General features: G+C 47.9%; 1 protein-coding gene across 1 annotated transcript; it reads right to left on the bottom strand.

The window, feature by feature from the left end:
- Positions 1-2,429: 2,429 nt before the first annotated feature.
- Positions 2,430-18,362, bottom strand: polr2g (RNA polymerase II subunit G). The gene is made up of 8 exons (XM_041179838.1): positions 18,229-18,362; positions 15,043-15,152; positions 10,984-11,143; positions 9,104-9,154; positions 7,453-7,518; positions 4,994-5,065; positions 4,151-4,184; positions 2,430-3,613 (listed from the first exon to the last, which is right to left on the bottom strand). The coding sequence occupies exons 1-8, from the start codon at positions 18,238-18,240 to the stop codon at positions 3,600-3,602; spliced, it is 519 nt and encodes a 172-aa protein (XP_041035772.1). The 5' UTR covers positions 18,241-18,362; the 3' UTR covers positions 2,430-3,599.
- Positions 18,363-26,489: the final 8,127 nt, after the last annotated feature.

Here is a 26,489-nt window from a genome sequence, read left to right as displayed (position 1 = left end):
AACATGTCCCCACCAGTACTGTACCCGTTATACAGCGACAGACATGTCCCCACCAGTACTGTACCCGTGTTATACAGTGACAGACCCATCCCCACCAGTACTGTATCCCAGTGTTATACACTGACAGACCCGTCCCCACCAGTACTGTACCCCAGTGTTATATAGTGACAGACCTGTCCCCACCAGTACTGTACCCCAGTGTTATACAGTGACAGACCTGTCCCCACCAGTACTGTACCCCAGTGTTATACAGTGACAGACCCATCCCCACCAGTACTGTACCCCAGAGTTATACAGTGACAGATCCGTCCCCACCAGTACTTTACCCCAGTGTTATACAGTGACAGACCCGTCCCCACCAGTACTGTACCCCAGTGTTATACATTGACAGACCCGTCCCCACCAGTACTGTACCCCAGTGTTATACAGTGACAGACCTGTCCCCACCAGTACTGTACCCCAGTGTTATACAGTGACAGATCTGTCCCCACCAGTACTGTACCCCAGTGTTATACAGTGACAGACCTGTCCCCACCAGTACTGTACCCCAGTGTTATACAGTGACAGACCTGTCCCCACCAGTACTGTAACCCAGTGTTATACAGTGACAGACCTGTCCCCACCAGTACTCGAACCCAGTGTAATACAGCGACAGACCTGTCCCCACCAGTACTGCACCCCAGTGTTATACAGTGACAGACCTGTCCCCACCAGTACTGTAACCCAGTGTTATACAGTGACAGACCTGTCCCCACCAGTACTGTACCCCAGTGTTATACAGTGACAGACCTGTCCCCACCAGTACTGTACCCCAGTGTTACTCGGCGACAGACCCGTCCCCACCAGTACTGTACCCCAGTGTTATACAGCGACAGACCCATCCCCACCAGTACTGTACCCCAGTGTTATACAGTGACAGACCCATCCCCACCAGTACTGTACCCCAGTGTTATACAGTGACAGACCCGTCCCCACCAGTACTGTACCCCAGTGTTATACAGTGACAGACCTGTCCCCACCAGTACTGTACCCCAGTGTTATACAGTGACAGACCTGTCCCCACCAGTACTGTACCCCAGTGTTATACAGTGACAGACCTGTCCCCACCAGTACTGTAACCCAGTGTTATACAGTGACAGACCTGTCCCCACCAGTACTGGAACCCAGTGTTATACAGTGACAGACCTGTCCCCACCAGTACTGTACCCGTGTTACTCGGCGACAGACCCGTCCCCACCAGTACTGTACCCCAGTGTTATACAGCGACAGACCCATCCCCACCAGTACTGTACCCCAGTGTTATACAGTGACAGACATGTCCCCACCAGTACTGTACCCCAGTGTTATACAGTGACAAACATGTCCCCACCAGTACTGTACCCGTTATACAGTGACAGACCCATCCCCACCAGTACTGTACCCCAGTGTTATACAGTGACAGACCTGTCCCCACCAGTACTGTACCCCAGTGTAATACAGCGACAGACCTGTCCCCACCAGTACTGTACCCCAGTGTTACACGGCGACAGACCCGTCCCCACCAGTACTGTACCCGTGTTATACAGCGACAGACCCATCCCCACCAGTACTGTACCCGTGTTATACAGTGACAGACATGTCCCCACCAGTAGTGTACCCCAGTGTTATAGTGACAAACATGTCCCCACCAGTACTGTACCCGTGTTATACAGTGACAGACCCATCCCCACCAGTACTGTACCCGTGTTATACAGTGACAGACCTGTCCCCACCAGTACTGTACCCCAGTATTATAGTGACAGACCCATCCCCACCAGTACTGTACCCCAGTATTATAGTGACAGACCTGTCCCCACCAATACTGTACCCCGGTGTTATACAGGGACAGACCCATCCCCACCAGTACTGTACCCCAGTGTTATACAGCGACAGGCCTGTCCCCACCAAAGTGCTGCAACACCCATGTTTGGGAAGCGAGTGCCGCATGTTCTGCTGCAGTTCCGAAAGAACACAGATGATTTTACCTCAAAGTTGTGGTAAGATCACAGCAGCAGTCAATCTGAACCTGCTGTTGGGTCAGTCACACCACTTGAAAGAGTGTCAACTATCTCGAAATCAAAAATCTATGTTTTCTTCATTAGTTCACAGACACAACTGCGACACACTCCTCAGTCAACAGAGACAGAATCTCGCAGAGCTCCTGGTGCAGATTTAGAACCCACCTCTTGTATAAAAGGTCACAAGTATTTAATTCCCTCTGTGTACTACTTTCAATACATTGATCAACAAGTTAGTGTTACACTCCCTGGCTGCACCATTTTAATCAGTTTATTTCAAACGAGGGGTTTAAATTTCACTGCCTTTAACAAGCTCAAATTTACACAGAAGGAAGTGAAACTCTCTAGTTTGGAACTGAAGTCTTGCGCTCAAACTCAAAATAGAACAACAGGTTTCCGGATTAACCGATATTTCTTTTATTGGATTACCTTGTCACATGATTACATACAAAACAAGAAAAATAAAATACAAAATATTCAGTCACAGGAAGGACAGATGTAGAATATTTTTTCACACATGGGGATCACAAATCTCCTGTATTCAGGAACATGACGTCAGACTTCACCCTACATCCCGGATGTGCCGACGAGCAGAAGTCGTTGCAATTCTTGCCGAAACTGGGGTGTGTCCGGGCAGCCGGGCAGAAAAACCAGCTGCCGCTCGCCACGGTAAATTCTACAGGTCCTGGGCTCAAACAGCGATTGACTGGATGCTGCCGTTGGGGCACTGGAAGAGGGGGGTGGCTGGAATGTCCTTGCCGTGCGCTGCTGGGTCTGAAGCAGAGGGCAGGTTTTGCACCCCTGGCTTGGGGTCCAGTGCGCCGAGATGCGGAACGAGTGTCGCTGTAACGCGTGTGAAGTCACAACGGGGCGGTAAATCAGGCAGGTCTAGGGGTCGTTTCTAATAAAGACAGGAAATGCTGGAAAAACTCAGCAGGCCTGGCAGTGTCTGTGGAGAGAGAGAGAGAGAGAGAGAGACAAGAGCTTACGCTTCGAGTCCGTATGACTCTTCTTCAGAGCTGCTGCTCCTTCTGCAGTAGAATGTCTCGCTCTGAAGAAGTCACACAGGCTTAAAACATCAGCTCTCTTTCTCTCTCCACAGATCTGCCGCATTTTCCCAGCATTTTCTGCTTTTACTTCAGGTTTCCAGCATCTGCAGCGTTTTGCTTTTACTGTAGGTGTCATTTTTGTCGTTCTGCCAAGTCACTATCAAAAGAGAGATGAGTGTGTGTGTGTGTGTATGTGTGTTGGGGGGGGGTGTGGAGAGAAATGAGACAGTACGGGCAAGTGCCTGCTGCCAAAGGAGAGCCAGATCACTGTGTCGAACTCAGCTTGGGAGCTGATCCGTTCAGAAGGGCAGGAGGTTCCTGCTGCAAGTGCATCCTGCGACACCAAACCATGCCATCGTCTCGCCGGCGTCGCTTCAATCCCAGCGATGTCGAACGGGTTTTGAGAGGCGGGGACGGGGGTATTGCATCAGGGAGGGAAGGGGTGATCTTCGGGTGGTGTCTGCCCGCCCCCACCGCCGACCCCCACACCAGCTTTGGAGGGTCACCGGCCACTTTAGCTCACAAGTCCTGCAAGCGGGGAGGGGGGAGGGGGAGGGGGAGACAGTTGAAAAGGTTTAATCATTAAGAGGCCACGACGAATAAAATAACAGATCCAGCCCCTCTGTGCCCCCCCCACCAAGGCTGATGCTGGTGTTGCCAGTTCGGGCACTACACTTGCTGCTGTCGCTGGTTAGGTAATTCCTCTATGTGCTCACGTGCAAGCACCAGTCTTTGCTCAACAACGCCGGTTAGGCGCTGAGGGGTTCAGTAAGCTCTTCCCAACTCGTTCAGTTCTGAAGTTTAAGGCTGCAGTCATCGACACGATGCTCCACTCCTACTCTGCGCCTAACTGTGCGCTGGGTACCACCTGATGGACCTCGAGCCTATTTCAGACTTAACCCTCATACAATGGGAACCTGGTGACAGCAGTACATACCTGCTCACCTGTGGGGGTTCAGCCTCAACTATTACTCCCTACACACCGTAACCCAATCTAGTGAAGACATCCACTGAACAAGACAGGCGTACTTACGCCCATTGGACAGACACAGCAGTTGCACTTACCCAAGTAGTCATCCATCAGCGAGCCAATGGCAAACTGGAAGAGAAGGGAAAAGGGGAGAGTACAGGTTATCGGAGCTCTGAATTCAACTCCTGTCAGTAAAAGCTGGCGTGTAAGAAGCCAGGGTTCCCTCCCACTCCCTCCGCCGTGACCCTGACATGCCACAAGCACCAGGATCCCGCGAGCTCCTTCAAAGTATCGGCAGTCTTCAGCCATGTGTGGGGAGGCACAGCTGGGCCGGGCCCTGTTAAGACAGATTCTCATGGGCGGAGAAAGTGGCCCATCGCGTTGTGCCGACTCTTTGGGAGAGCTGACCAATTAGTCTCAGCACCACACCCACCCCACCCCCACTCACCCTGTCCCCACAGCCCGGCGACCAGTTTCCTTTTCAAATGCACACCGAATTCCCATTGAATCTGCTTCCTCCGCCGCCCCTTTCAGGCAGCGTGTTCTGGGGCACAACACCACGCTGCGCAAAGTAAAAAAGAAAATCTCATCTCCCTCCCACCCCCACGCTCCCCAGATGTCGTCCCACACGGCGTACTCTTCCAGCAGGGTTTGCTGGAGAGCGATGGGGAGTGGGACGAGGATGCCCCCTTCCCAGGCCAGGAGCACAGAAGCTGATTGTCGTGGTCCCGGACAGGGTAATTCATGGTGATGGGGAAATCAAACCTAGTGCGTGTGCCCGTTTGTGTGCCCTTGTGTGTGTGCGCGCATCTCAGTACATTCACCAACATAGTTATTGACGAACAAAAATCATTTTTTTAAAGATGAAGTCACTCGTCACCTGATACGTGGGCAGCCATTACAAAATAACTTGCATATACACTGGGCTGTGTACTTACTATGTCGTTTTTATCTACTCTGGTTCCTACGACCTTCAGTCGAATTTCATCATCCTGTTGGATAACGATGTCCTGGAAACAAACCAACAGAGTTGGGGGGGCTCTTGGTTACATTAGGAGCTTGGCAGCCTTGACTAACAACAACAACTTATATTTATATAGCACTTTTAATGCTAATGAAGTGACCCAAGGTGCTCCAGAGAAGCATTACAAAACAATGTACAACACCAAGGCACGTGATGTGATATGACATCAGATGACCACAAAGAGTTAGGTTTTAACTCTAAAGGGATAAAGTGAGGTGGAGAGGGTGGGGGAGGGAATTCCAGGGTCTGGGGTTTAGTCAGCTGAAGGCACAGCCACCAATGGTGGAGCAATTCTCATTGGGGACGCGCAAGAGGCCAGAATTGGAGGGAGCAAAGAGATCTCAGAGGGTTGTGGGGCTGGAGGAGATTACAGAGACTGGCAGGGTTGTAGGGGCTGGAGGAGGTTACAGAGATAGGGAGGGTTGTAGGGGCTGGAGGAGGTTTCAGAGACTGGGAGGGTTGTAGGGGCTGGAGGAGGTTACAGAGACAGGGAGGGTTTTAGGGGCTGGATGAGGTTACAGAGATAGGGAGGGTTGTAGGGGCTGGAGGAGGTTACAGAGATAGGGAGGGATGTAGGGGCTGGAGGAGGTTACAGAGACTGGGAGGGTTATAGGGGCTGGAGGAGGTTACAGAGACTGGGAGGGTTTAGGGGCTGGAGGAGGTTACAGAGACTGGGAGGGTTGTAGGGGCTGGAGGAGGTTACAGATAAAAGGAGGGTAGTAGGGGCTGGAGGAGGTTACAGAGATAGGGAGGGGTGTAGGGGCTGGAGGAGGTTACAGAGATAGGGAGGGGTGTAGGGGCTGGAGGAGGTTACAGAGATAGGGAGGGTTGTAGGGGCTGGAGGAGGTTACAGATATAAGGAGGGTAGTGGGGCTGGAGGAGATTACAGAGATAGGGAGAGGAGGAGTGAGGCTATGATTCGTAAACAAGGATGAGAATTTTAAAATCAAGAGGTTGCTTGACTGGAAACCAGTGTAGGTCAGCGAGCACAGCAGGAAATAGGGGAATGGGACTTGGTGCGAGTTAAGATATGCAGAGTTTTGGATGACCTCAAGTTTACAGGAGGGTAGAATGTGGGAGACCAGCCAGGGGAGAGTCTGGAATGAACGAAGGCAGGGATGAGGATTTCAGCAGATGAGCTGAGACAGGGCAAAGTCGAGCAATGTTAAGGAGGAGGAAGTAGGCGATTTTAGTGATGGTGCAGATATGAGGTTGAACAGGACGTACGAGAAAGACTGGCCAGCTTGCCGTCAAGCCGGTAATCTTCTAGAAGAGGTTAAGAAACCAGGAGGAAAAACCCTTGGGGCTAACAGTGAATGAATGGAATATTTCTCACTGAACCCTGTCGGGTGATCGAAACCAAGCCCAAGATCATGAGTCTTTTGTGAAAGTAAAAGTAGTACAAACATTTCCCTTCCAAGTGCCACATTCCCTGCCCCCGTCATGAGCCGGTCCAGCTCCCTCCCAAAGGCGATGCAGAGTCAGCAGCCGCCACACCAGCAGGCAACACAATCCAGAGGCTCTTGAAGCCTGGAATCTATCAGGGGTTCGCACATCTGCAGAGGGGGGGGTTAATCTCCCATCCCGTTACAGTAAATGTAGTGGAGGAGACACCGAGCGAAAAGGGGTTTCAACTTTCCGCATATCAGGAAGATCTGCTTCCAGGAAAAATGTAGTCACAATTCTGGCCTGAACATTCGCAATACACGTCGTTTCCCTTCAAGCTTAGCTCGGCCTTGTTTTACAACCCGCTTCTCCAGGGGGCTCCCTTGGAGCATGTATAAAGACGGACCGTCTTCAGCCCCATGCTCCTGACCTTTGGCTACACAGTGCTGAGGGAGGTTGGATGTGGGGAGGATGGAGAATTTCCTTGTAAGCCAGCTCCTGGGCCTGGCCAAGATGGCCATTTACAGGTCCAAGCAGCGGGCAGCTGAAGGGGTCATCTGGCCTGACTGTCTGCCCCTCTTTCGCGGCTTCATATGTGTCTTGGTGTCCCTGGAGAGGGGGCACCCGGTGTCTGCTGGTATGCTTAAGGCCTTCTGTGAATGGTGGGCACCACAGGGGCTGGAATGCATCATCAGCCTCTACGAACATTATTGTAATTTGATAAATTTCCCCTGTAGATTTAATTTAGTTGCAGTACCTCTTTGAGGGGCTGTTAGTTAGTTAATTTGTTCATTTGTTTATAGTTATTCTCAGTATAGTATAAAGGGAGACTGCTGGGTCAGTGGGTAGGAGGCAGAAATATGTAATGCTACCTTCTGTAAAGAAACCAACTATCAAGAAAAGCAATCGCATCTAGTTTCGTGCTTTGCAAGCTGGCTTGGGACCCATTTGTCAATATGAATCATATCTTGCCAGACATGAACATACCTCGTCACTGGTCTTGTAACACGGAGGGTTGGAATTGGGATCAAACTCCATTTCGGATGGAATTGACTGGAAGGAAAGAGAACACAGTAAAAGATTAACGGCCGGCTCATCAATTTAACTCCTCTCAAAGGCGCTGACTCACGAGGCCTTGGGAGTCCGTACACAAGCAGCTTTCTGTGTACTTCAGCTTCGGCTGAAGACGCCAACAGGCTATCAGACTGCGGACACAGTCATAACTCTCTTTGCCTGACACAGGAACCCATGGATTTCCCAACTGGATGCTCATATAAACGTCTCTTTCCCTGCCAGAGAGGGGCAGGGGCTGGGGAAGGGGGGGAAATATATATCTTTTGTCCACCTAGCAGCTTCCCGCCATTTGTATAGAGGTGGATGTGTCACAGGTTACACAGAACGTACAGCCATTCAGTCCATCAGCTCTGTGCTGGCATTTATGCTCCAGGAGAGGTGGAAGTGATGTGTGAAGGTTTGAAAAGGTGACCCAACAGCTCACTCGCTATTTATTTTTAAATGTTTCCCTTGGAATTTCCTCCACTGATGGACCATAACCATAAGACGTAGGAGCAGAAGTAGGCCATTCGGCCCATTGAGTCTGCTCAGCCCTTCAACGAGATCATGGCTGATCTGATAATCCTCGACTCCACTTTCCTGCCTTTTCCCCATAACCCCTGATTCCCTTACTGATTAAAAATCTGTCTATCTGAGCCTTGAATATATGTAAGGACCCAGCCTCTACAGCCCTCTGCGGTAAAGAATTCCACAGATTCACTACCCTCTGAGAGAAGAAATTCCTCCTCATCTCTGTCTTAAATGGGTGACCCCTTACTCTGAGATTACAACCTCTGGTCCTAGACTCTCCCACAAGGGACAACAACAGCCAGGATCTTCTGGACCTGCCGCGGGTGAGGCAACGCCCCAGCCAGAAGTCCACTGACCTGTGGCAGGACTGGTAGATCCCAGCAGCCAGTGGGTGCGTAAAATTCCGTCCAACCTCTTGGCATCTACCCTGCCAAGCCCCCTAAGAATCTTATATGTTTTGATAAGGTCGCCTCTCGTTCTTCTAAACTCCAATGAGTACAGCCCACTCAACCTCTCCTCGTAAGAAAATCCCTCCATGCCCGGGATCAACCTATTGCTGCTCACCCCAGGCCACAGGGCTGACTTCAGATAAATGAACTCTCTGGACGCAGGCATCGCTAGGGAATAAACAAGTGCTCGTCTCTGGCTGCCTGCCCCCAAGAAGGTGGTGATGTTGGGCTGCCTTCTTGAACCGCTGCTGCCGGCTTTGCTACAGCTGGGTGGTCTGCTAGGCCACTTCAGAGGTTAGTTGAAGAGTGAGGCATGTGTGTGGGACAGGAGTCACATGGAGGCAAGTTTCCTTTCTTAAAGAAAGGACTTGGTAAACAGTTTTGCGAAAATCTGACAGTCTTATGGTCACGAAAAAGCCCCTCGGGGGGCGGGGGTGGGGGTGGGGTGTGTGTGTGTGCAAAGTTTCATGATTTTTTTTAATAATCTGAATTTGCATTCTCAAACTGCCACAAAGGGATTTTAATCCAGATTCTCTGGATTTGCACAGCAACTAAAGCACCGTCACTAGATGAGAGAAGGCATCGTTTTAAATGTTGCAACTTACATGTCTGGAGATGAAGCAGGACATGGGCCCGATTTCTGTGAAAAGTCCAACCTGTGGAATAAGAAAAGCCCACAATCAAACAGTCAGTGACTCTGTACAGTTACACAGTGAGTGATCATTACCCTGCTGAATAAACACTGACTCTGTACAGTTACACAGTGAGTGACCCTTACCCTGCTGAATAAACAGTGACTCTGTACAGTTACACAATGAGTGACCCTTACCCTGCTGAATAAACGCTGACTCTGTACAGTTACAAAGTGAGTGATCCTTACCCTGCTGAATAAACACTGACTCTGTACAGTTACACAGTGAGTGACCCTTACCCTGCTGAATAAACACTGACTCTGTACAGTTACACAGTGAGTGACCCTTACCCTGCTGAATAAACACTGACTCTGTACAGTTACACAGTGAGTGACCCTTACCCTGCTGAATAAACACTGACTCTGTACAGTTACACAGTGAGTGACCCTTACCCTGCTGAATAAACAGTGACTGTACAGTTACACAGTGAGTGACCCTTACCCTGCTGAATAAACACTGACTCTGTACAGTTACACAGTGAGTGACCCTTACCCTGCTGAATAAACACTGACTCTGTACAGTTACACAGTGAGTGATCATTACCCTGCTGAATAAACAGTGACTCTGTACAGTTACACAGTGAGTGATCCTTACCCTGCTGAATAAACACTGACTCTGTACAGTTACAAAGTGAGTGATCCTTACCCTGCTGAATAAACAGTGACTCTGTACAGTTACACAGTGAGTGATCCTTACCCTGAATAAACAGTGACTCTATACAGTTACACAGTGAGTGATCCTTACCCTGCTGAATAAACAGTGACTCTGTACAGTTACACAGTGAGTGATCCTTACCCTGAATAAACAGTGACTCTGTACAGTTACACAGTGAGTGATCATTACCCTGCTGAATAAACACTGACTCTGTACAGTTACACAGTGAGTGATCCTTACCCTGCTGAATAAACACTGACTCTGTACAGTTACACAGTGAGTGACCCTTACCCTGCTGAATAAACACTGACTCTGTACAGTTACACAGTGAGTGACCCTTACCCTGCTGAATAAACACTGACTCTGTACAGTTACACAGTGAGTGATCCTTACCCAGCTGAATAAACAGTGACTCTGTACAGTTACATAGTGAGTGACCTTTACCCTGCTGAATAAACACTGACTCTGTACAGTTACACAGTGAGTGATTCTTACCCTGCTGAATAAACACTGACTCTGTACAGTTACACAGCAAGTGACCCTTACCCTGCTGAATAAACACTGACTCTGTACAGTTACACAGCAAGTGACCCTTACCCTGCTGAATAAACACTGACTCTGTACAGTTACACAATGAGTGACCCTTACCCTGAATAAACAGTGACTCTGTACAGTTACACAGTGAGTGATCCTTACCCTGCTGAATAAACAGTGACTCTGTACAGTTACACAGTGAGTGATCCTCACCCTGTTGAATAAACAGTGACTCTGTCCCGTTACAGACTACAGTGCACTGTTAGCTGCTGGCTACCACTGAGCTTTATCTTTAGTGTGGGGTTCAAGCCCGGAACTTTCTGGCTAAGGGGCAGGATTGCTGGCAACACTGAGCTCAGCTGATACCCCTCTTAAGGGTAAAAATGAAAAACGGCTTCATACTAAACTCAGGGCAAGAAAAGACCAGCTTGTCCATCAAGCCTGCTACGTAACTGATAGCTGGACCGATATGGCCAAACACTTTCTTCCCTCTCTCCCAGGAGCAAAGGAGAAAGCCCAGAGCAACTAAGTGAAAAAAATATCTCAAGACTTCAACTGATTCCACATTTTGTTCTGGGGAATCAGTATATCCAGATATTAGTTACCTTGTTGACCTGAGTGACCACAGCATCGACCACCTCCCCTTTAAACGGCCGGAAGACTATGGCCTTGTACTTGACAGGGTAGAGTACAAACCCCCGCCCTGGCTGAATGACTCCCGCTCCAATGTTGTCTATGGTGGTGACGGCAATCACAAAACCATACCTGCGAAGACAACATATATAAAAAAAAGTTGCAGCTTAGATCGCACAACACTCCAGACCAGAACACCATAGACTGAAACACAGACAGTGCGATCATCAGATCAGAGTAGAGCTCACCAGTGGCTCAGGGACAACCGCGTCGGGTCTACCTCAATGCTCTGTACCCAATGAGTTGTACAGCCCAAGGAGGAGGCCATTCTGCCCATTGTGCCTGTGTCAGCTCTTTGAAAGTGCTCTCCAATTGGTGCCACTCGCCTGCCCTTTCCCCAAAAGGTGGAAAAGATGGCGGATGGGGTGCCGATCAAGCTTTAATACTACTGAAAAAGGAAAACATAGGGTGACTTAGGGTCAGAGTTGGTTAGAGGATAGGGGATTTTCTTGCAGTACTGACTAAGGAGCTGACGACATAAGACTGAGGCGCTCCAGAACAGACACCCAAGGAAGGATGCAATACTGCAACTATCTCCCTAGCAGCACTGGGGAAGCACCCTTTACATGGGGTTGAATTTGGTGCCTCCTACCCACCCCCACACCCCCAACCTCAGCTTCTCAATGGCAACTAGGAATAATAAAAACAATTGACTTTCCCAGGTTGACATAAAACGTACGGCACCGAAACAGGCCAGTCGGCCCAACCAGTCCATGCTGGTGTTTATGCCCCGCTCGAGCCTCCGCCCATCTTTACTCATCTAAATCTACTATTGTAACCCTCTATTCCCTTCTCCCTCCTCGGGTTGTCCAGTTTCCCTTTAAATGTATCTATAGAAAGATGGTGGCGTAGTAGCAATGTCACTGGACTAGCAATCCAGAGGCCCAGGCTAATGCTCTGGGGACACGGGTTCAAATTCCACCAATGGTAGGTTGTTGAATTTAAATTCAATTAATAAAATCCAGAATATAAAGTTAGTTTCATGGTCGCCATTAGTGAGGCTATCATCGATTGTCGTAAAAACCCATCTGGGTCACTAATGTCCCTTTAGGGAAGGAAATCTGCCATCCTCACCTGGTCTGGCCTACATGTGACTGCAGACCCAGAGCAATGTAGTTGATTCTTAACTGCCCTCTGGAATGGCCGAGCAAGGTGCTCAGTTCAAGGGCAATTAGGGATGGGCAACAAATGCTGGGCCTTGCCAGCGACGCCCACATCCCATGAAAGAATAAATTTATAAAAAATACTAATCGCAGCAGCCAGTGGTAGCGAGATCCACATTCTCGCCACTCACTGGGGAAAGAAGTTTCTCCTGAATTCCCTATCGGATTTCTTGGTGACTATCTTATATTGATGGCCTCTGGTTTATGCTCTTCCCCACAAGAGGAAACATTCACCTTGTATCGACTCTGTCAAAACCTTTCAGAGTTTTAAAGCCCTCTATGAGATCATCCCCCCAGCCTTCTTTTATCAGGACTTGAAATTAAAAAGCACATTTCATGTCTCAAAGCGCTTTCTGGCCAATTAAATACTTTTGAAGCATAGTCACTGTTGTAATGTAGGAAATGCAGCAGCCAATGTGCGCTCAGCAAGATCCCACAAACATAAAGCAATGCGAGGATGGCCCGGGTCATCTGACTTTGTGATAATGATGATGATGATAATGATGGAGGGATCAATATTGACTAGGACACACGGGATAGCTCACCCGCTCTTCTTTGAAAGTGTGCCGTGGGATCTCTGACACCGGCCCAAGCAGGGAGAAGGGAGCCTCAGTTTGATGACTCCTCCAAAAGATGGCCCCTCCAACTGTGCAGCGCTGCCTCAGTACCGCAATGGAGGGTGTCAGCCTTGGTTTTACTTTTGCGTTCAAGCCCCTGGGTTTGAACCAGGCAAGAGTGCTACCCACTGGGTCATGGCTGACACTCAGGCAAATGGGCAATAAATGTCCGCCTTGCCTGCGATGGCCATGTCTCAAGAATGGATAATGTAAGAACATAAGAACTCGGAGCAGGAGTAGGCAATTCAGCCCCTCGAGCCTGCCCCGCCATTCAGTACAATCATGGCTGATCTCATTTTGGCTTCAACTCCAATTTCCAGCCCTCTCCCCATAACCTTTCAACCCGTTACTAATTAAAATTCTGTCTATCTCCCCCTTAAATTTATTCAGCGTCCCGGCATCCACTGCACGCTGAGGTAGTGAATTCCACAGATTCACGACCCTTTGAGAAAAGTAATTTCTCCTCATCTCTGATTTAAATCTACCACCCCTTAGCCTAAAACTATGGCCTCTTGTTCTAGAATGCCCCAGAAGGGGAAACATCCACTCCATGTCTACTTTGTCTATCCCCTTTAGCATCTTATATACCTCAATTAGATCTCCTCTTATCCTTCTAAATTCTAAATTCTAGCAAATGTAGGCCTTAGCTGTTCAATCTCTTCTCATAAGACAAGCCCCGCATCTCTGGAATCAATCTAGTGAAGATCCTCTGAACCATCTCCAATGCAAGTACATGCTTCCTCAAATAAGGGGACCAAAACTGTGCACAGTACTCCAGGGGCAGTCTCACCAATGCCTTGCACAGTTGCAACAACACTTCCCTATTTTTATACTCTATTCCTTTAGCAATAAATGCCAAAATTCCATTTGCCTTCCTTATTATCTTCCGAACCTGCATACTATCTTTCAGCGATTCATGCACGAGGACACCCAGATCCCTCTACACTGAAGCATTCTGAAGTTTATCTCCATTTAAATAATAGGTCACCGTTTTATTCTTCCGACCAAAATGGATAACCTCACACTTAGCCATGTTAAACTTCATCTGCCAAATTTTGGCCCATTCACCTAACCTGTCCATATCCATTTGTAAATTTCTTAAATCTTCATTGTAACTTACTTTCCCACCTATTTTGATGTCATCTGCAAATTTAGCTATAGTCCCTCCTATCCCTCAATCCAAGTCATTAATACAGATTGTAAATAGTTGGGGCCCAAGGACCAAACCCCATGGCACCTCACTAGTTACAGCTTGCCATCCAGAAAAAGACCCATTTATCCTGACTCCCTGCTTTCTGTTGGTTAGCTAATCCTCTATCCAAGCCAATATATTACCCCTAACTCCGTGTGATCTTATCTTGTGTATTAATCTTTTGTGTGGCACCTTATCAAAGACCTTCTGGAAGTCCAGATATACTACATCTACAGGATCCCCATTATCCACTTTGCTTGTCACATCTTCAAAGAACTCTTAGCTAATTAGTCAAACACGATTTACTCTTGATAAAACCATGCTGACTCTGATGGATTGCATTTTGACTTTCCAAATGCCCCATTACTACTTCCTTAATAATGGATTCCAACAATTTCCCAACTACAGATGTTAAACTAACTGGTCTATAGTTTCCTACTTTCAGCCTCCCCTTCCCTTTTTGAATAAGGGTGCTATATTAGCATTTTTCCAATCCACTGGAACCTTTGCAGAATCCAGGGAATTTTGGAATATTGTAGCCAAAGCATCCACTACCTCCGCTGCCACTTCCTTTAAGACTGGGATGTAGGCCATCAGGTCCTGGGGACTTGTCACCCTTTAATCCCAATAGTTTGCTCAGTACTTTTTCTCTAGTGATGGTGATTGTTCTAAGTTCCTCCTTCTCTATACCCTCTGCACTACCTGTTACTATTGGGGTGGTACTAGTGTCCTCCACCGTGAAAACTGAGGCAAAATATTGATTAGGCGTCTCTGCCATTTCCGCGTTCCCCACTATTAACTCCCCAGTCTCATCTTCCAAGGGACCAACAAATAAAGGGGGGGAAAAAAGTCACAGGCAGTTTTCATTATAACTGTGGATGTTACAACTTGATGGGAAAGCACGACATAAAACACACCACGATTTTGTAGACTAGAATACGCAGGCTTGAGATTTATGATCCTATATGAATTTTAAAACGGAGTTGGTTTGTCACTCACTTTCCAGTGCAGGTTCCCTCGACCTCGGTGAAGAGCTTCTGCTTGACCGTGTTGAGCAGGTTAGGACCAAAATATCGAGGATGCAGCAGGATCTCGTGTTCCAAAGAAATCTGAAAGCACGAGAAGAAAACAGAGATAGTTAAAAATGGGACGAGTATGATTTTTGACTATAACGACTGGAATTTCAGAGGGTTGAAACGTTCCCGTAGTACCTCAAAGTCTATCAATCTCAATCTTGAATATACTTATAGGCGGGGGAGGGATGGGGTGAAGGTCTTGGATGGGGTAGAAGGCTGGAGAGATTAAATGACAAGGGATGATGGTGCCAGGCAAAAGAAGATTGCGCTAAGTCAGGAAACATGCGATGGGTCCAGATGAGGCAGAAATAGGAATGCAGATGAAGAATCATCACCAGTGTTTCCGAAATGTCTTCCCTTTCCCTCAACTGAGGATTCCCCTTCACCACGCTCAATAAAGCTCTCAACCAATGTCCATCCCCACTCCCAGGATATAGTTTGGCAAACACACACACAGGATAGTTTTTTCTGTGTGTGTGTGTGTGTTGGGAGGGTGGGGTAGGGAGCCACTCTTGCCTTATCTATTCAGCAAGGGAGGTGGGTTTGTCAGCACTCTAGAGACCCGGAACACAAAATCTGGGTTCGCTCCCCCAGTGCGGGTGCTGAGGCAGTGCTGCACGGTTGGAGGAGGGGCATTAAACCCTCTTACGATTAAAAACAGGAAACGCTCGAAATGTTCAGCAAGTCCAGCAGCATCTTTCGAGAGCAAAACTGAGTTAACGTTTCACGTCGATGATCTTGCATCAGAAATATTAAAACCTCTTAGCTGGACAGAAAAGGTCCCATGCAACTATTCAAAGAAGGACAGGAGAGTTCTCCAGGTGTCAAGCCCAATATTTATCCTGTAATCCACGTGACTGAAACAGTTTTCCCATTTATCAGTAACAATAGCATAGTATATTACTGGTCTGGGATTAATGATTCCGAGACCCAAGGCCAAATCCCACCATGGCAGATGGCGAATTTAAATTCAGTTATTAAATAAATTTGGAATACAATTCTAAAGGAGCAGGGGTATCTGCGGGTATATGTGCATCGGTCATTGAAGGTGACAGGGCAGGTTGAGAGAGCAGTTAATAAAGCATACAGTGTCCTAGGCTTTATTAACAGGGTCATTGAGTATAAGAGCAAAGAGATTATATTAAACATGTACAAAACACCAGTTCAGCCTCAGCTAGAGTATTGCGTCCACTTCTGGGCGCCACACTTTAGGAAGGACGTGAAGGCGTTAGGCAGAGTGCAGAAAAGATTCACGAGAATAGTTCCAGGGATGAGGAACTTCAGTTACATGGATAGATTGGTGAAGGCGGGGCTGTTTTCCTTAAAGAGAAAGTTGAGAGGAGATTAGATAGAGTTATTCAAAATCATGAAAGGTCTGGACAGAGTAGATAGGGAGAAACTGGTCAGGATTAGACAGGATCAAGAACCAAGGGCACAGATTTAAAGTAATTGGAAAAAGAAGCCATGAAGACATGAGGAAAAAAAATTTCACTCCCTCCTGAATGTTACAGCTGAAGTTGCTTCCACCAGCTTTGCATGGTTCTGGGATAGATTCACTGAAAAGCTGTACATACGAAATAGGAGCAGGGATAGGCTACCTGGTCCTTTCAGGCTGTTCCACCATTCAATAAGATCTGATTGTAACCTCAACTCCACATTCCCACCTACCGCCAATGACATTCCACCCCCTTGTTAATCAAGAATCTACCTACCTCTGCCTCAAAAATATTCAAAGGCTCTGCTTTTACCGCCTTTTGGGGAAGAGAGTTCCAAAGACTCACAACCCTTGAGTGAAAAAATTTCTCCTCATCCCTGTCTTAAATGGGTGACCCCTTATTTTTAAACAGTGATCCCTAGTTCTAGATTCTCCCACAAGAGGAAACATCCTTTCCACATCCCCCTACCCCGGTCAAGACCCCACAGGATCTTATATGTTTCAACCAAGTCGCTTCTTACTATCAAATCTCCCCCTCTCTTTGTCATTGGTCTCAATAGCTGCCAATCACTCGACAGACCCGCCTGCCACCTGGATAGGTCCTGAGGACATCATTGCCCACCACTGGCTAGCCGGTCCAACCTTTCCTCAGAAGACAACCCTCCCATCCCAGGTTTAAAGCACGGGTGATGATTCACACCTGCTCCATACCCAACTTCTGTTTGTTTACTTGTCCCATTACCATCTCCTTTTGCCTCGCAATCACCTTCACCCTTTTGTCGTTTAACCCAGGACAGGCCTTTCTCTTTTATTCTTCCTTCCCCTTTTTATCCTTGCCCAGCACCCACACCCTACCGGCAGATCTTGGTGACTGGCGGAGTAGGCCAAACGGTCCACTCCACCCAGGGTGCCTAGCCACCCCGGATTTTAACTGGGCTGGGTGTCCTGCGTCAGGGAAGATTTATAGAGTCACGTGAGATGGTAAATTTTTCCAATGGTGTGCTATTCCCCTGACTAATCCTAACCTTGCGTTATTCATACGCAATTAGCCACAGAACCCCCCGCCCCCACCCCCGTGCAATCGTCTTCCCAACCTCTTTGATACCGGGATGACGATTTTACCAAGTTTGCGAGGTTGGAGCTTTCACAGGTACCCTGGTGCCAAAATATCCCTTAACTTTTTGGCCAGGAATTGATCGCTCTGACTCCATGTACCTCTAATTTAGAAGTGAAGGGACTATTGACTTGATTTAACTGTTATACATCTCTTTGTAACACTTTACAGCATTGTCTGTTTTTAATTCAGGTTTCCAGCATCTGCAGGATTTTGCCCTTACGCAGGTTAAACAAATTTGGGGGCTCCACTTGCGCCTCCGCCCCTCTCTTTGCCATTGGTCCCAATAGCTGCCAATCACCTTACAGACCCGCCCACCACCACCTGAGCGGGTCATCACAGCCTACCGCCGCTTGGGTAGGTCGAGACGGCCGTCTGTCAAGTGGCATCACCGCCATGATAGGTCCAGACGCCTGCCATTCAAGTGACATCACCGCCTCCACGGATCATGGTCACGACCGCCGTTTCTCAAAGCGCAAATTCGATTTCTTTTTAAAAAAAAGGTCAACCGCCTTACTTTCCCTCGCCCTATATCCTTTAAAAAGAATAAAACCGCTCACATGATAAAACATGGTCGCAATGAACCGAAATTTTCTTGTTTTGGCAGAGGGGGGAAAAATATAAGCTGCTCCCGTCCAGGAAAAGCAAAAACCGACCGTCCGACCACCACTAGGCCGGCTGCAGAGAAGGCCTGATCACGTGCGTCACTACGCAAGCACGTCACCCGCGCCCCTACGTCGGCCCCGCCCCCGCCCCCCACGTGATGCGATGCGGCCGGCCGCAGCTCCCGCCATTTATTTCCAGGAGCTGTCCGCTGGGATGTGCCGCCATCTTCCTCCCTCAGCCAAAACGTCGACGTTTGACAGGTGGGTATCATTGTTGGCTTGCTGCACACTCCACACCCTGGCGCTGAAGGGGGAAGGGGAGGATTTTTTCTTACATTCATTTACGGGATGTGGGCATCTCTAGTCTGGACAGCATTTATTGCCCACTCCTGATTGTGCTTTGACGTGGCTGATGATGCTGCGCCTGGCGGACCGAATCCTCCAGGGAAACCTGGTCGCGCAATCATGACGGTTTTGCAATTTGTATTTATTATGAGATGCGTCCACTGAATTCAGACATAGTAAGATAGTAAGACCACCAAGATCCTTTAGAGATTTAGAAATTTAAACAATTAAAACATTTATTAACAAAATAAAAGATTTCAAGCACATGCATAAGGCTACAATTACTATTATAATAACTCCTAAAATTCCTAATTAACCTGACTCCTAGTTACACTCCCTTTAAAGCAACGGTCCAAAATAAATTTTAGATGTAAAATAAACGCAGCAAGTTGACACAAAATCCTGAACAGTGGAATTCCAAATGGCTTTTCCCCAATTTCCGTTTAGTTAGACGGCAGACAAGGACCCGCATGGGAGAATGGTCAAGAAGGTAAGAGCCCATGTGATTCAGGGCAATTTGGCAAATTGGATCCAAAATTGGCTTAGTGGCAGGATGCAGAGGGTGATGGTCGAAGGTTGTTTTTGCGACTGGAAGCCTGTGACATGTGGTGTACAGCAGGGATCGGGGCTGCGACCCTCGCTGTTTGCAGTGTACATTAATGATTTAGACCTGAATATAGGAGGCATGATCAGTATGTTTGCAGATGACACAAAAATTGGTGGTGTGGTAAAAATCGAGGAGGAAAGCCTTAGATTACAGGATGAGATAGATGGCCTGGTAAAATGGGCAGAGCAGTGGCAAATGGAATTTAATCCTGATACATTTGAGATGATGGATTTTGGGAGGACTAACATGGCAAGGGAATACACAATGAATGGTAGGAGCTGAGGAGGTACATAGGATCAGAGGGACCTTGGTGTACATGTCTATAGCTCCATGAAGGCAGCAGCACAGGTAGATAAGGTGGTTAAGAAGGCATATGGGATGCTTCCCTTTATTAGCCGAGGCATAGAATATAAGAGCAGGGAGGTTATGTTGGAGTTGCACCACAGCTGGAGTACTGTGTGCAGTTCTGGTCGCCACACTATAGGAAGGATGCGATTGCACTGGAGAGGGTGCAGAGGAGGTTCACCAGGATGTTGCCTGGGCTGGAGCGTTTCATGAAGAGAGACTGGATAGGCTAGGGTTTTTTTCCTTAGAGCAGAGAAGGCTGAGGGGGGACCTGATAGAGGTACAATACAATAGGAGGGGCATGGATAGGGTAGATAGGAGGAAACCTTTTCCCTCAGTGGAGGTGTCAATAACCAGGGGCTTTAGATTTAAGGTAAGGGGCAGGATTTAGAGGGCATTTGAGGAGAAACTTTTTCACCCAGAGGGTTGTTGGAATCTGGAACACACTGCCTGAGGGGGTGGTGGAGGCAGGAACGCTCACAACATTTAAGAACCATTTAGATGAGCACTTGAAACACCATAGCATATAGGGCTATGGGCCAAGTGCTGGAAAATGGGATTAGAATAGATTGGCGCTTGATGGCCAACATGGAAACAATGTGCAGAAGGGCCTGTTTCTGTGCTATATAACTCTAAGACTCTATGACTTATGCACAATGCTGGAAGCTTCATTAAGGCTATTTCACACAGTCCTGTTAGGTCTTACATGGTCTTCGCAACACATAACCTTTCATTCTCCTTTAAAAGTGTTTATCTCTTTCTAATATGTAAATTCTATTGTTCCATATGTCTTTGAAACCACATCTTCCTCATAATATAAAAATATTAATGTTGTCAACATTATCAGTAACCTTTGGGAAAAATAAACACATTCCTTAGCCTTGCTTATCTGGCTAGTCGTAACCAGACTAAGAGATCTTTGAAATCCAAATCTCCCTTCATTTATCAAAAAATGCAATTTCCCTTCACACCTTACATGCTAAGCCAGTATCCATGTTTACTCATTGGCATGTCAAGCTCCTAGTTTCTTTTGATGATTTAAAGTTTGAAGTCCACTTGACGATAAAACATAATTAAATTACACACAGACAGACTCGATTATACTTACCCCCATAAACCTACTTCACAATAAACCAGCAAAATATTATGAAAATTATTATACTTTCATGACAGATGATGAGCTGCCGTTCCTGTGGTGTAGGTACACCTACTGTGCTGTTAAGGAGGGAGTTCCAGAATTTTGATCCAGTGACAGTGAAGGTAAGGTGATATATTTCCAAGTCAGGATGGTGAGCAGTTTGAAGGGGAACTTCCAGGTGGTGGTATTCCCACGTATCTGCTACCGTTGTCCTTCTAGCTGGTAGCAGTCGTGGCCTGCCTAAGTAGCCTTGGTGAGTTCCTGCAGTGCATTGTGTAGATGGTACACATTGCTGCCACTGTGCATCGGTGGTGGAGGGAATGAATGTTTGTCGATGGGGTGCCAGTCAAACAGGCTGCTTTGTCCTGGATGGTATCAAGCTTCTTGAATGTTGTGGGAGCTGCACTCATCCAGGCAAGTGGAGACTATTCCTTCACACTCCTGAGTTGTGCCTTGTAAATGGTGGACAGGCTTTGGGGAGTCAGAAGGTGAGTTACTCACTGCAGGATTCCCAGTCTCTGACATGCTCTTGTAGCCACAATATTTATAGGGCTAGTCCAATTCAGTTTCTGGTCAATGGTAACCCCCAGGATGTTGATATTAGGGTTTCTGCGATGTTAATGCTATTGAATGTCAAGAGGCGATGGTTAGATTCTCTCCTGTTGGAGATGGTCATTGCCTGGCACTTGTGTGGCGTGAATGTTACTTGCCACTTGTGAGCCCAAGCTTGGATATTGTCAGGTCTTGCTGCATTTGGACATGGGCTGCTTTAGTATCTGAGGAGTCGTGAATGGTGTTGAACATTGTGCAATTGTCAGCGAACATCTCCACTTCTGACCTTATGATGGACAGAAGGTCATTGATGAAGCAGCTGAAGATAGTTGGGCCGAGGACACTACCCTGAAGAACTCCTGCAGTGATGTCCTGGAGCTGAGATGACTGACCTCCGACAAAAACCACAACATCTTTGTTTGCGCTAGGTATGACTGCAACCAGCGGAGAGTTTTCCCCCTGATTCCCATTGACTCCAGTTTTACTAGGGCTCCTTGATGCCACACTCGGTCAAATGCTACCTTGATGCCAAGGGCAGTCGCTCTCACCTCACCTCTAGAGTTCAACTCTTTTGTCCATGTTTGAAGCAAGGCTGTAATGAGATCAGGAGCTGAGTGGCCCTGGCAGAACCCAAACTGGACGTCAGGTTATTACTAAGCAAGTGCCGCTTGATAGCACTGTTGATGACCCCTCCCATTACTTTACTGATGATCAAGAGTAGACTAATGGGGTGGTAATTGGCCGAGTTGTCCTGCTTTTTGCATACCGGACATACCTGGGCAATTTTCCATATTGCCAGGTAAATGCCAGTGTTGTAGCTGTACTGGAACAGCTTGGCTCAGCATGCGGCAATCTCTGGAGCACAAGCCTTCAGTACCATTGCGGACTATTGTGATGATAGGGGATCTCCAGAGGAGGCTGAGCTGGATCATCCACTCAGGCACTTCTGGCTGAGGATTGTTAAGAATGCTTTTTTGCATAGATGTACTGGGCTCCGCCATAATTGAGGATGGGGATATTTGTGGAGCCTCCTCCTCCAGTGAGTTGTTCAATTGTTCACCACCATTCACGACTGGATGTGGCAGGACTGCAGAGCTTAGATCTGATCCGTTGGTTGTGGAATTTCTTGGCTCTGTCTATCACTTGCTGCTTATGCTGTTTGGCACACACGTAGTCCTGTGTTTTAGCTTCATCGGGTTGACACTGCATTTTTATGCCTGGTGCTGCTCCTAGCATGTCTTCCTGCATTCTTCATTGAATCAGTGTGGACCTCCTGGCTGGTGCTAATGGTAGAGGGGAGGAAATGCTGGGCCATGAGGTTACAGATTATGTTTGAGTACAATTCTGCTGCTGCTGATGGCTCACAATGCCTCAAGGATGCCCAGTCTTGAGTTGCTAGATCTGTTCGAAATCTACCCCATTTAGCACGGTGGTAGTGCCACACAACACATTGGAGGGTATCCTCAAAAGAAAGATGGAACTTCGTCTTCATAAGGACTGTGCGGTGGTCACTCCCACCAATACTGTCATGGACAGATGCATCTGCGGCAGGCGGCTTGGTGACCTGCCTTTTCTTACTCATTCTTGGGATGTGAGCTTCGTTGGCTGGGCCAGCATTTATTGCCCATCCTAGTTGCCCTTGAGAAGGTGGTGGTGAGCTGCCTTCTTGAACCACTGCAGTTCATGTGGTGTAGGTGCACCCACGGTGCTATTAGGGAGGGAGTACCAGGATTTTGACCCAGCGACAGTGAAGGAATGGCGATATATTTCCAAGCCAGGATGTTGACCCAGTGACAGTGAAGGAATGGCGATATATTTCCAAGTCAGGATGGTGAGTGATTTGAGGGGAGCTTCTAGGTGGTGGTGTTCCCATCTATCTGTTGCCCTTGTCCTTCTAGATGGTAGAGGTCATGGATTTGGAAGGTGCTGTTGAAGGATACTCGGTGAATTCCTGTAGCGCATCTTGTAGATGGTACACACTGCTGCTATTGTGCATCGTTGATGGGGGGAGTGAATGTGGATGTGGTGCCAATCAAGTGGGCTGCTTTGTCCTGGACGGTGTCAAGCTTCTTGAGTGTGGTGGGAGCTGCAAATGGGGAGTATTCCATCACACTCCTGACTTGTGCCTTGTAGATTGTGGCAGGCTTCGGGGAGTCAGGAAGTGAGTTCACCTCGTAGGATTCCTAGCCTCTGACCTGCTCTTGTAGCGACAGTATTTATTTGCTACCGAGCCACTCTCGGTGATGGACTTTGAAGACCCCATCCAGAGTACATTCTGCACCCTTGCTTCCTCCAAGTAGTGTTCAACATGGAGGAGCATTAATTCATCAGTTGAGGGGTGTTGGCAGTATGTGGTAATCAACAGGAGGTTTCATTGCCCAAGTTTTGCTTGATGCCATGAGACTTAATGGGGGCTGGAGTCAATGTTGAGTACTCCCAGGGCAACTCCCTCCCAACTGTATACCACTGTGCCACCACCGCTGCTGGGGCTGTCCTGTCAGTGGGACAGGACATACCCGGGGATGGTGATGATTGTGTCTGGGTCATGATCTGTAAGGTATGATTCTGTGACTATGACTATGTCAGGCTGTTGCTTGAGTAGTCTGAGGGACAGCTCTCTCAATTTTGGCACAAGCCCTCAGATGTTAGTCAGGAGGACTTTGCAGGGTTAACAAAGCTGAGAAGGAGATGGAGGAGCTGCAGGTATCCTCCGATGAAAAGGACGTTAAAGGGGATGACTATGATGAGGTCCTCGAAGGCAAGGATGCTATCAATGAGGCCATTACACTGGCTAGACGAGGCAAGCGTGCTCACGAGGCCCTCATAGCTGCAAGATTCATGGAGGATGATGACGAGCTGCAGTGAGGACAGTCTTCACCTTGCATCTGTGAAATTTTGACTCCTGTGTGACTGATGGCAGCGCACATACCCTTAGTGCTCAGGTACATGTTGTGGAGACGCAACGGAGATCCTTATGATCGCTAGATTCCAGGATGCAGGATCAAAATCCCCTCCAACTGGGAAATTTATGGAACATAATTTCAAACCTATGGACATGTTTTTACCTCATGATTGGAACTATAAATTTCTAAACGATAAGCTGCAGACAGCAGTCCAGGGCTGGGCAGCAAGGGGTTAATTCGGACATTTAGTGGAAACACAGTGACTCATCAAAAGGGTTTGGACATTGACCAATGCGATCAAGAAGTCTGTTTACCCAATACAATGGACATATCATCAATACAATATATTCAAGGAATTATTCAACCTCCACAGACACAAGTACTGTAAATGAAAAACAAAAACAGAATTACCTGGAAAAACTCAGCAGGTCTGGCAGCATCGGCGGAGAAGAAAAGAGTTGACGTTTCGAGTTCTTCTCCGCCGATGCTGCCAGACCTGCTGAGTTTTTCCAGGTAATTCTGTTTTTGTTTTGGATTTCCAGCATCCGCAGTTTTTTGTTTTTATCTACTGTAAATGAAAGCCCAGCCTCAAAACAAAACACACCGAGGCAGGCTACACTGTGGGGCGGGGGTTAATCCCAGACATTCCAATATCACAACCATACTGATACTATTAAAAGGACTGGGCTTTAAGACATCATCACAGGAGTGAACACAGGATAACCACCATCATGTAATCTAATTAAGAAATGAAGGAGGCCATTATCACAACCAGGTGGCCCCAGACAACATCCATTCACTCCTGTCACGAAAGGAGAGAAACCTTTCACATAGAGATCTGTTTTGGAGCCAGGGATACCTCACCTTGGTGGGATTCATTGTTTTCAGTTGTGGAAACAACAGCAGCACTCTGTAGGTCTATCTGGAACAGACTTGAAGGATCAAAGAAGGTGCTAAGCACTAACCATTCAGCAGGATGGCCTCAGGAAATGTGTTCATGATATTTCAATAAGAATCATCATAAAAAGGACAGGAGTGAAGGGGGACAGTGCAGTCAAGAAGGAGGGTCAGGAAGGGTCAGCCTGGCTCGCAGACCTATAGTCAACACTAGACAGACCAGCCACGTTGGGGATTGTAAGTGTTTCAGCCATATCGTGGTGATACTGGCCTGAAGGATTTGAGCTGCAGTCAAAAGGAAGGTCGAGTTTGGTCACCTTGACTCAGGCCTCCAGTCAACGCCGAACAGGCCAGCTGTGTCGGGGATTGTAAGTTTCAGCCAAATCGTAGCAATATTGGGCTGGGGGTTTTGTGAAGGTTTGGGGTAAAAATTTGATGTTTTTTGCCGGTACTTTTTAACTTCTTTCAGCCACATCTTGGTGATGTTGTTCTGAGGGGTTTTTTTTCGTCCTTAAGGTTTCAGGACAGGACGTTTTTTTTTTGCCTGTGTTTTTGTAAGTTTTAACCGAGTCGTGGTGACTTTGTGTCGGGCATTGGGAATAGGTTGTTTTAAATTTTGGGTTTTGTCCTGTGGAGTTGTGGATGATTCAATAAAGCAAATGTAAATTTATCGGGGGGTTGTGTATAGGGGGGAGGGGTGGGTAGCCCCACCTCAAAAAAAAGTACACTGGGAGAATGACAGAACTCTGTGATGCCTGCCCACGACATTCTGGCAGCAATGACAAGCACCATCAAGGTGCAGGCATCAGTAATGTGTCCAGTGGTTGTGAAGCCGGACCGTCATTTTGATCTGAAGGTCACACGCTGCACAGGGAAGAGGCCCTGGACTGAGACACTTGCCTTTGGGCAGAATCGTCCCTGATTTGCACTAAGTGCAGTAGTGGGCAGAGAAAAAGAGCGTTTTACTTGCCGGCCGCAAGGGGCAGCTTTTCACGCTGTATCATCCCAGTCCTGCCTCATTAATCGTACATTCCCAGGAAATGCACAGCTTCGATGGCAGGCCGGCTCTGACTCACTCGCCACACCATCACCTCGCAGCTTCATCACGCCGGGCACCATGTTCAAAGTGCAGCCGAGCACACAGTTCTCAGTGCTCCCAGGACCGCTGCATAGAACATAAGGCCCCGAAAGGGAAGAAGACTGCAGCTCCCCACCCCCCCACCCCCCGCCCAGGTTTAGTGACACATCCCTGGAGCACCTTTTGGATGTCATGGAAGCCTGCCATGATCTCCTCTAGCCCCGCTCTGGCTGCAGGAGGGGCAGCAATCTCACCACTCCGGCTTGGTTGGCAACAGCGGTGGTGATCAGTGCCAATGCTGCACAGAAGAGGTTGGCCATCCAACGCAGGAAGAGGATGAATGATCTCATC

This window comes from Carcharodon carcharias, chromosome 37 (genome assembly GCF_017639515.1).
Source record: "Carcharodon carcharias isolate sCarCar2 chromosome 37, sCarCar2.pri, whole genome shotgun sequence".
In the NCBI taxonomy this organism is placed as follows: domain Eukaryota; kingdom Metazoa; phylum Chordata; class Chondrichthyes; order Lamniformes; family Lamnidae; genus Carcharodon; species Carcharodon carcharias.
This window is presented reverse-complemented; position numbering and strand designations above follow the sequence as displayed.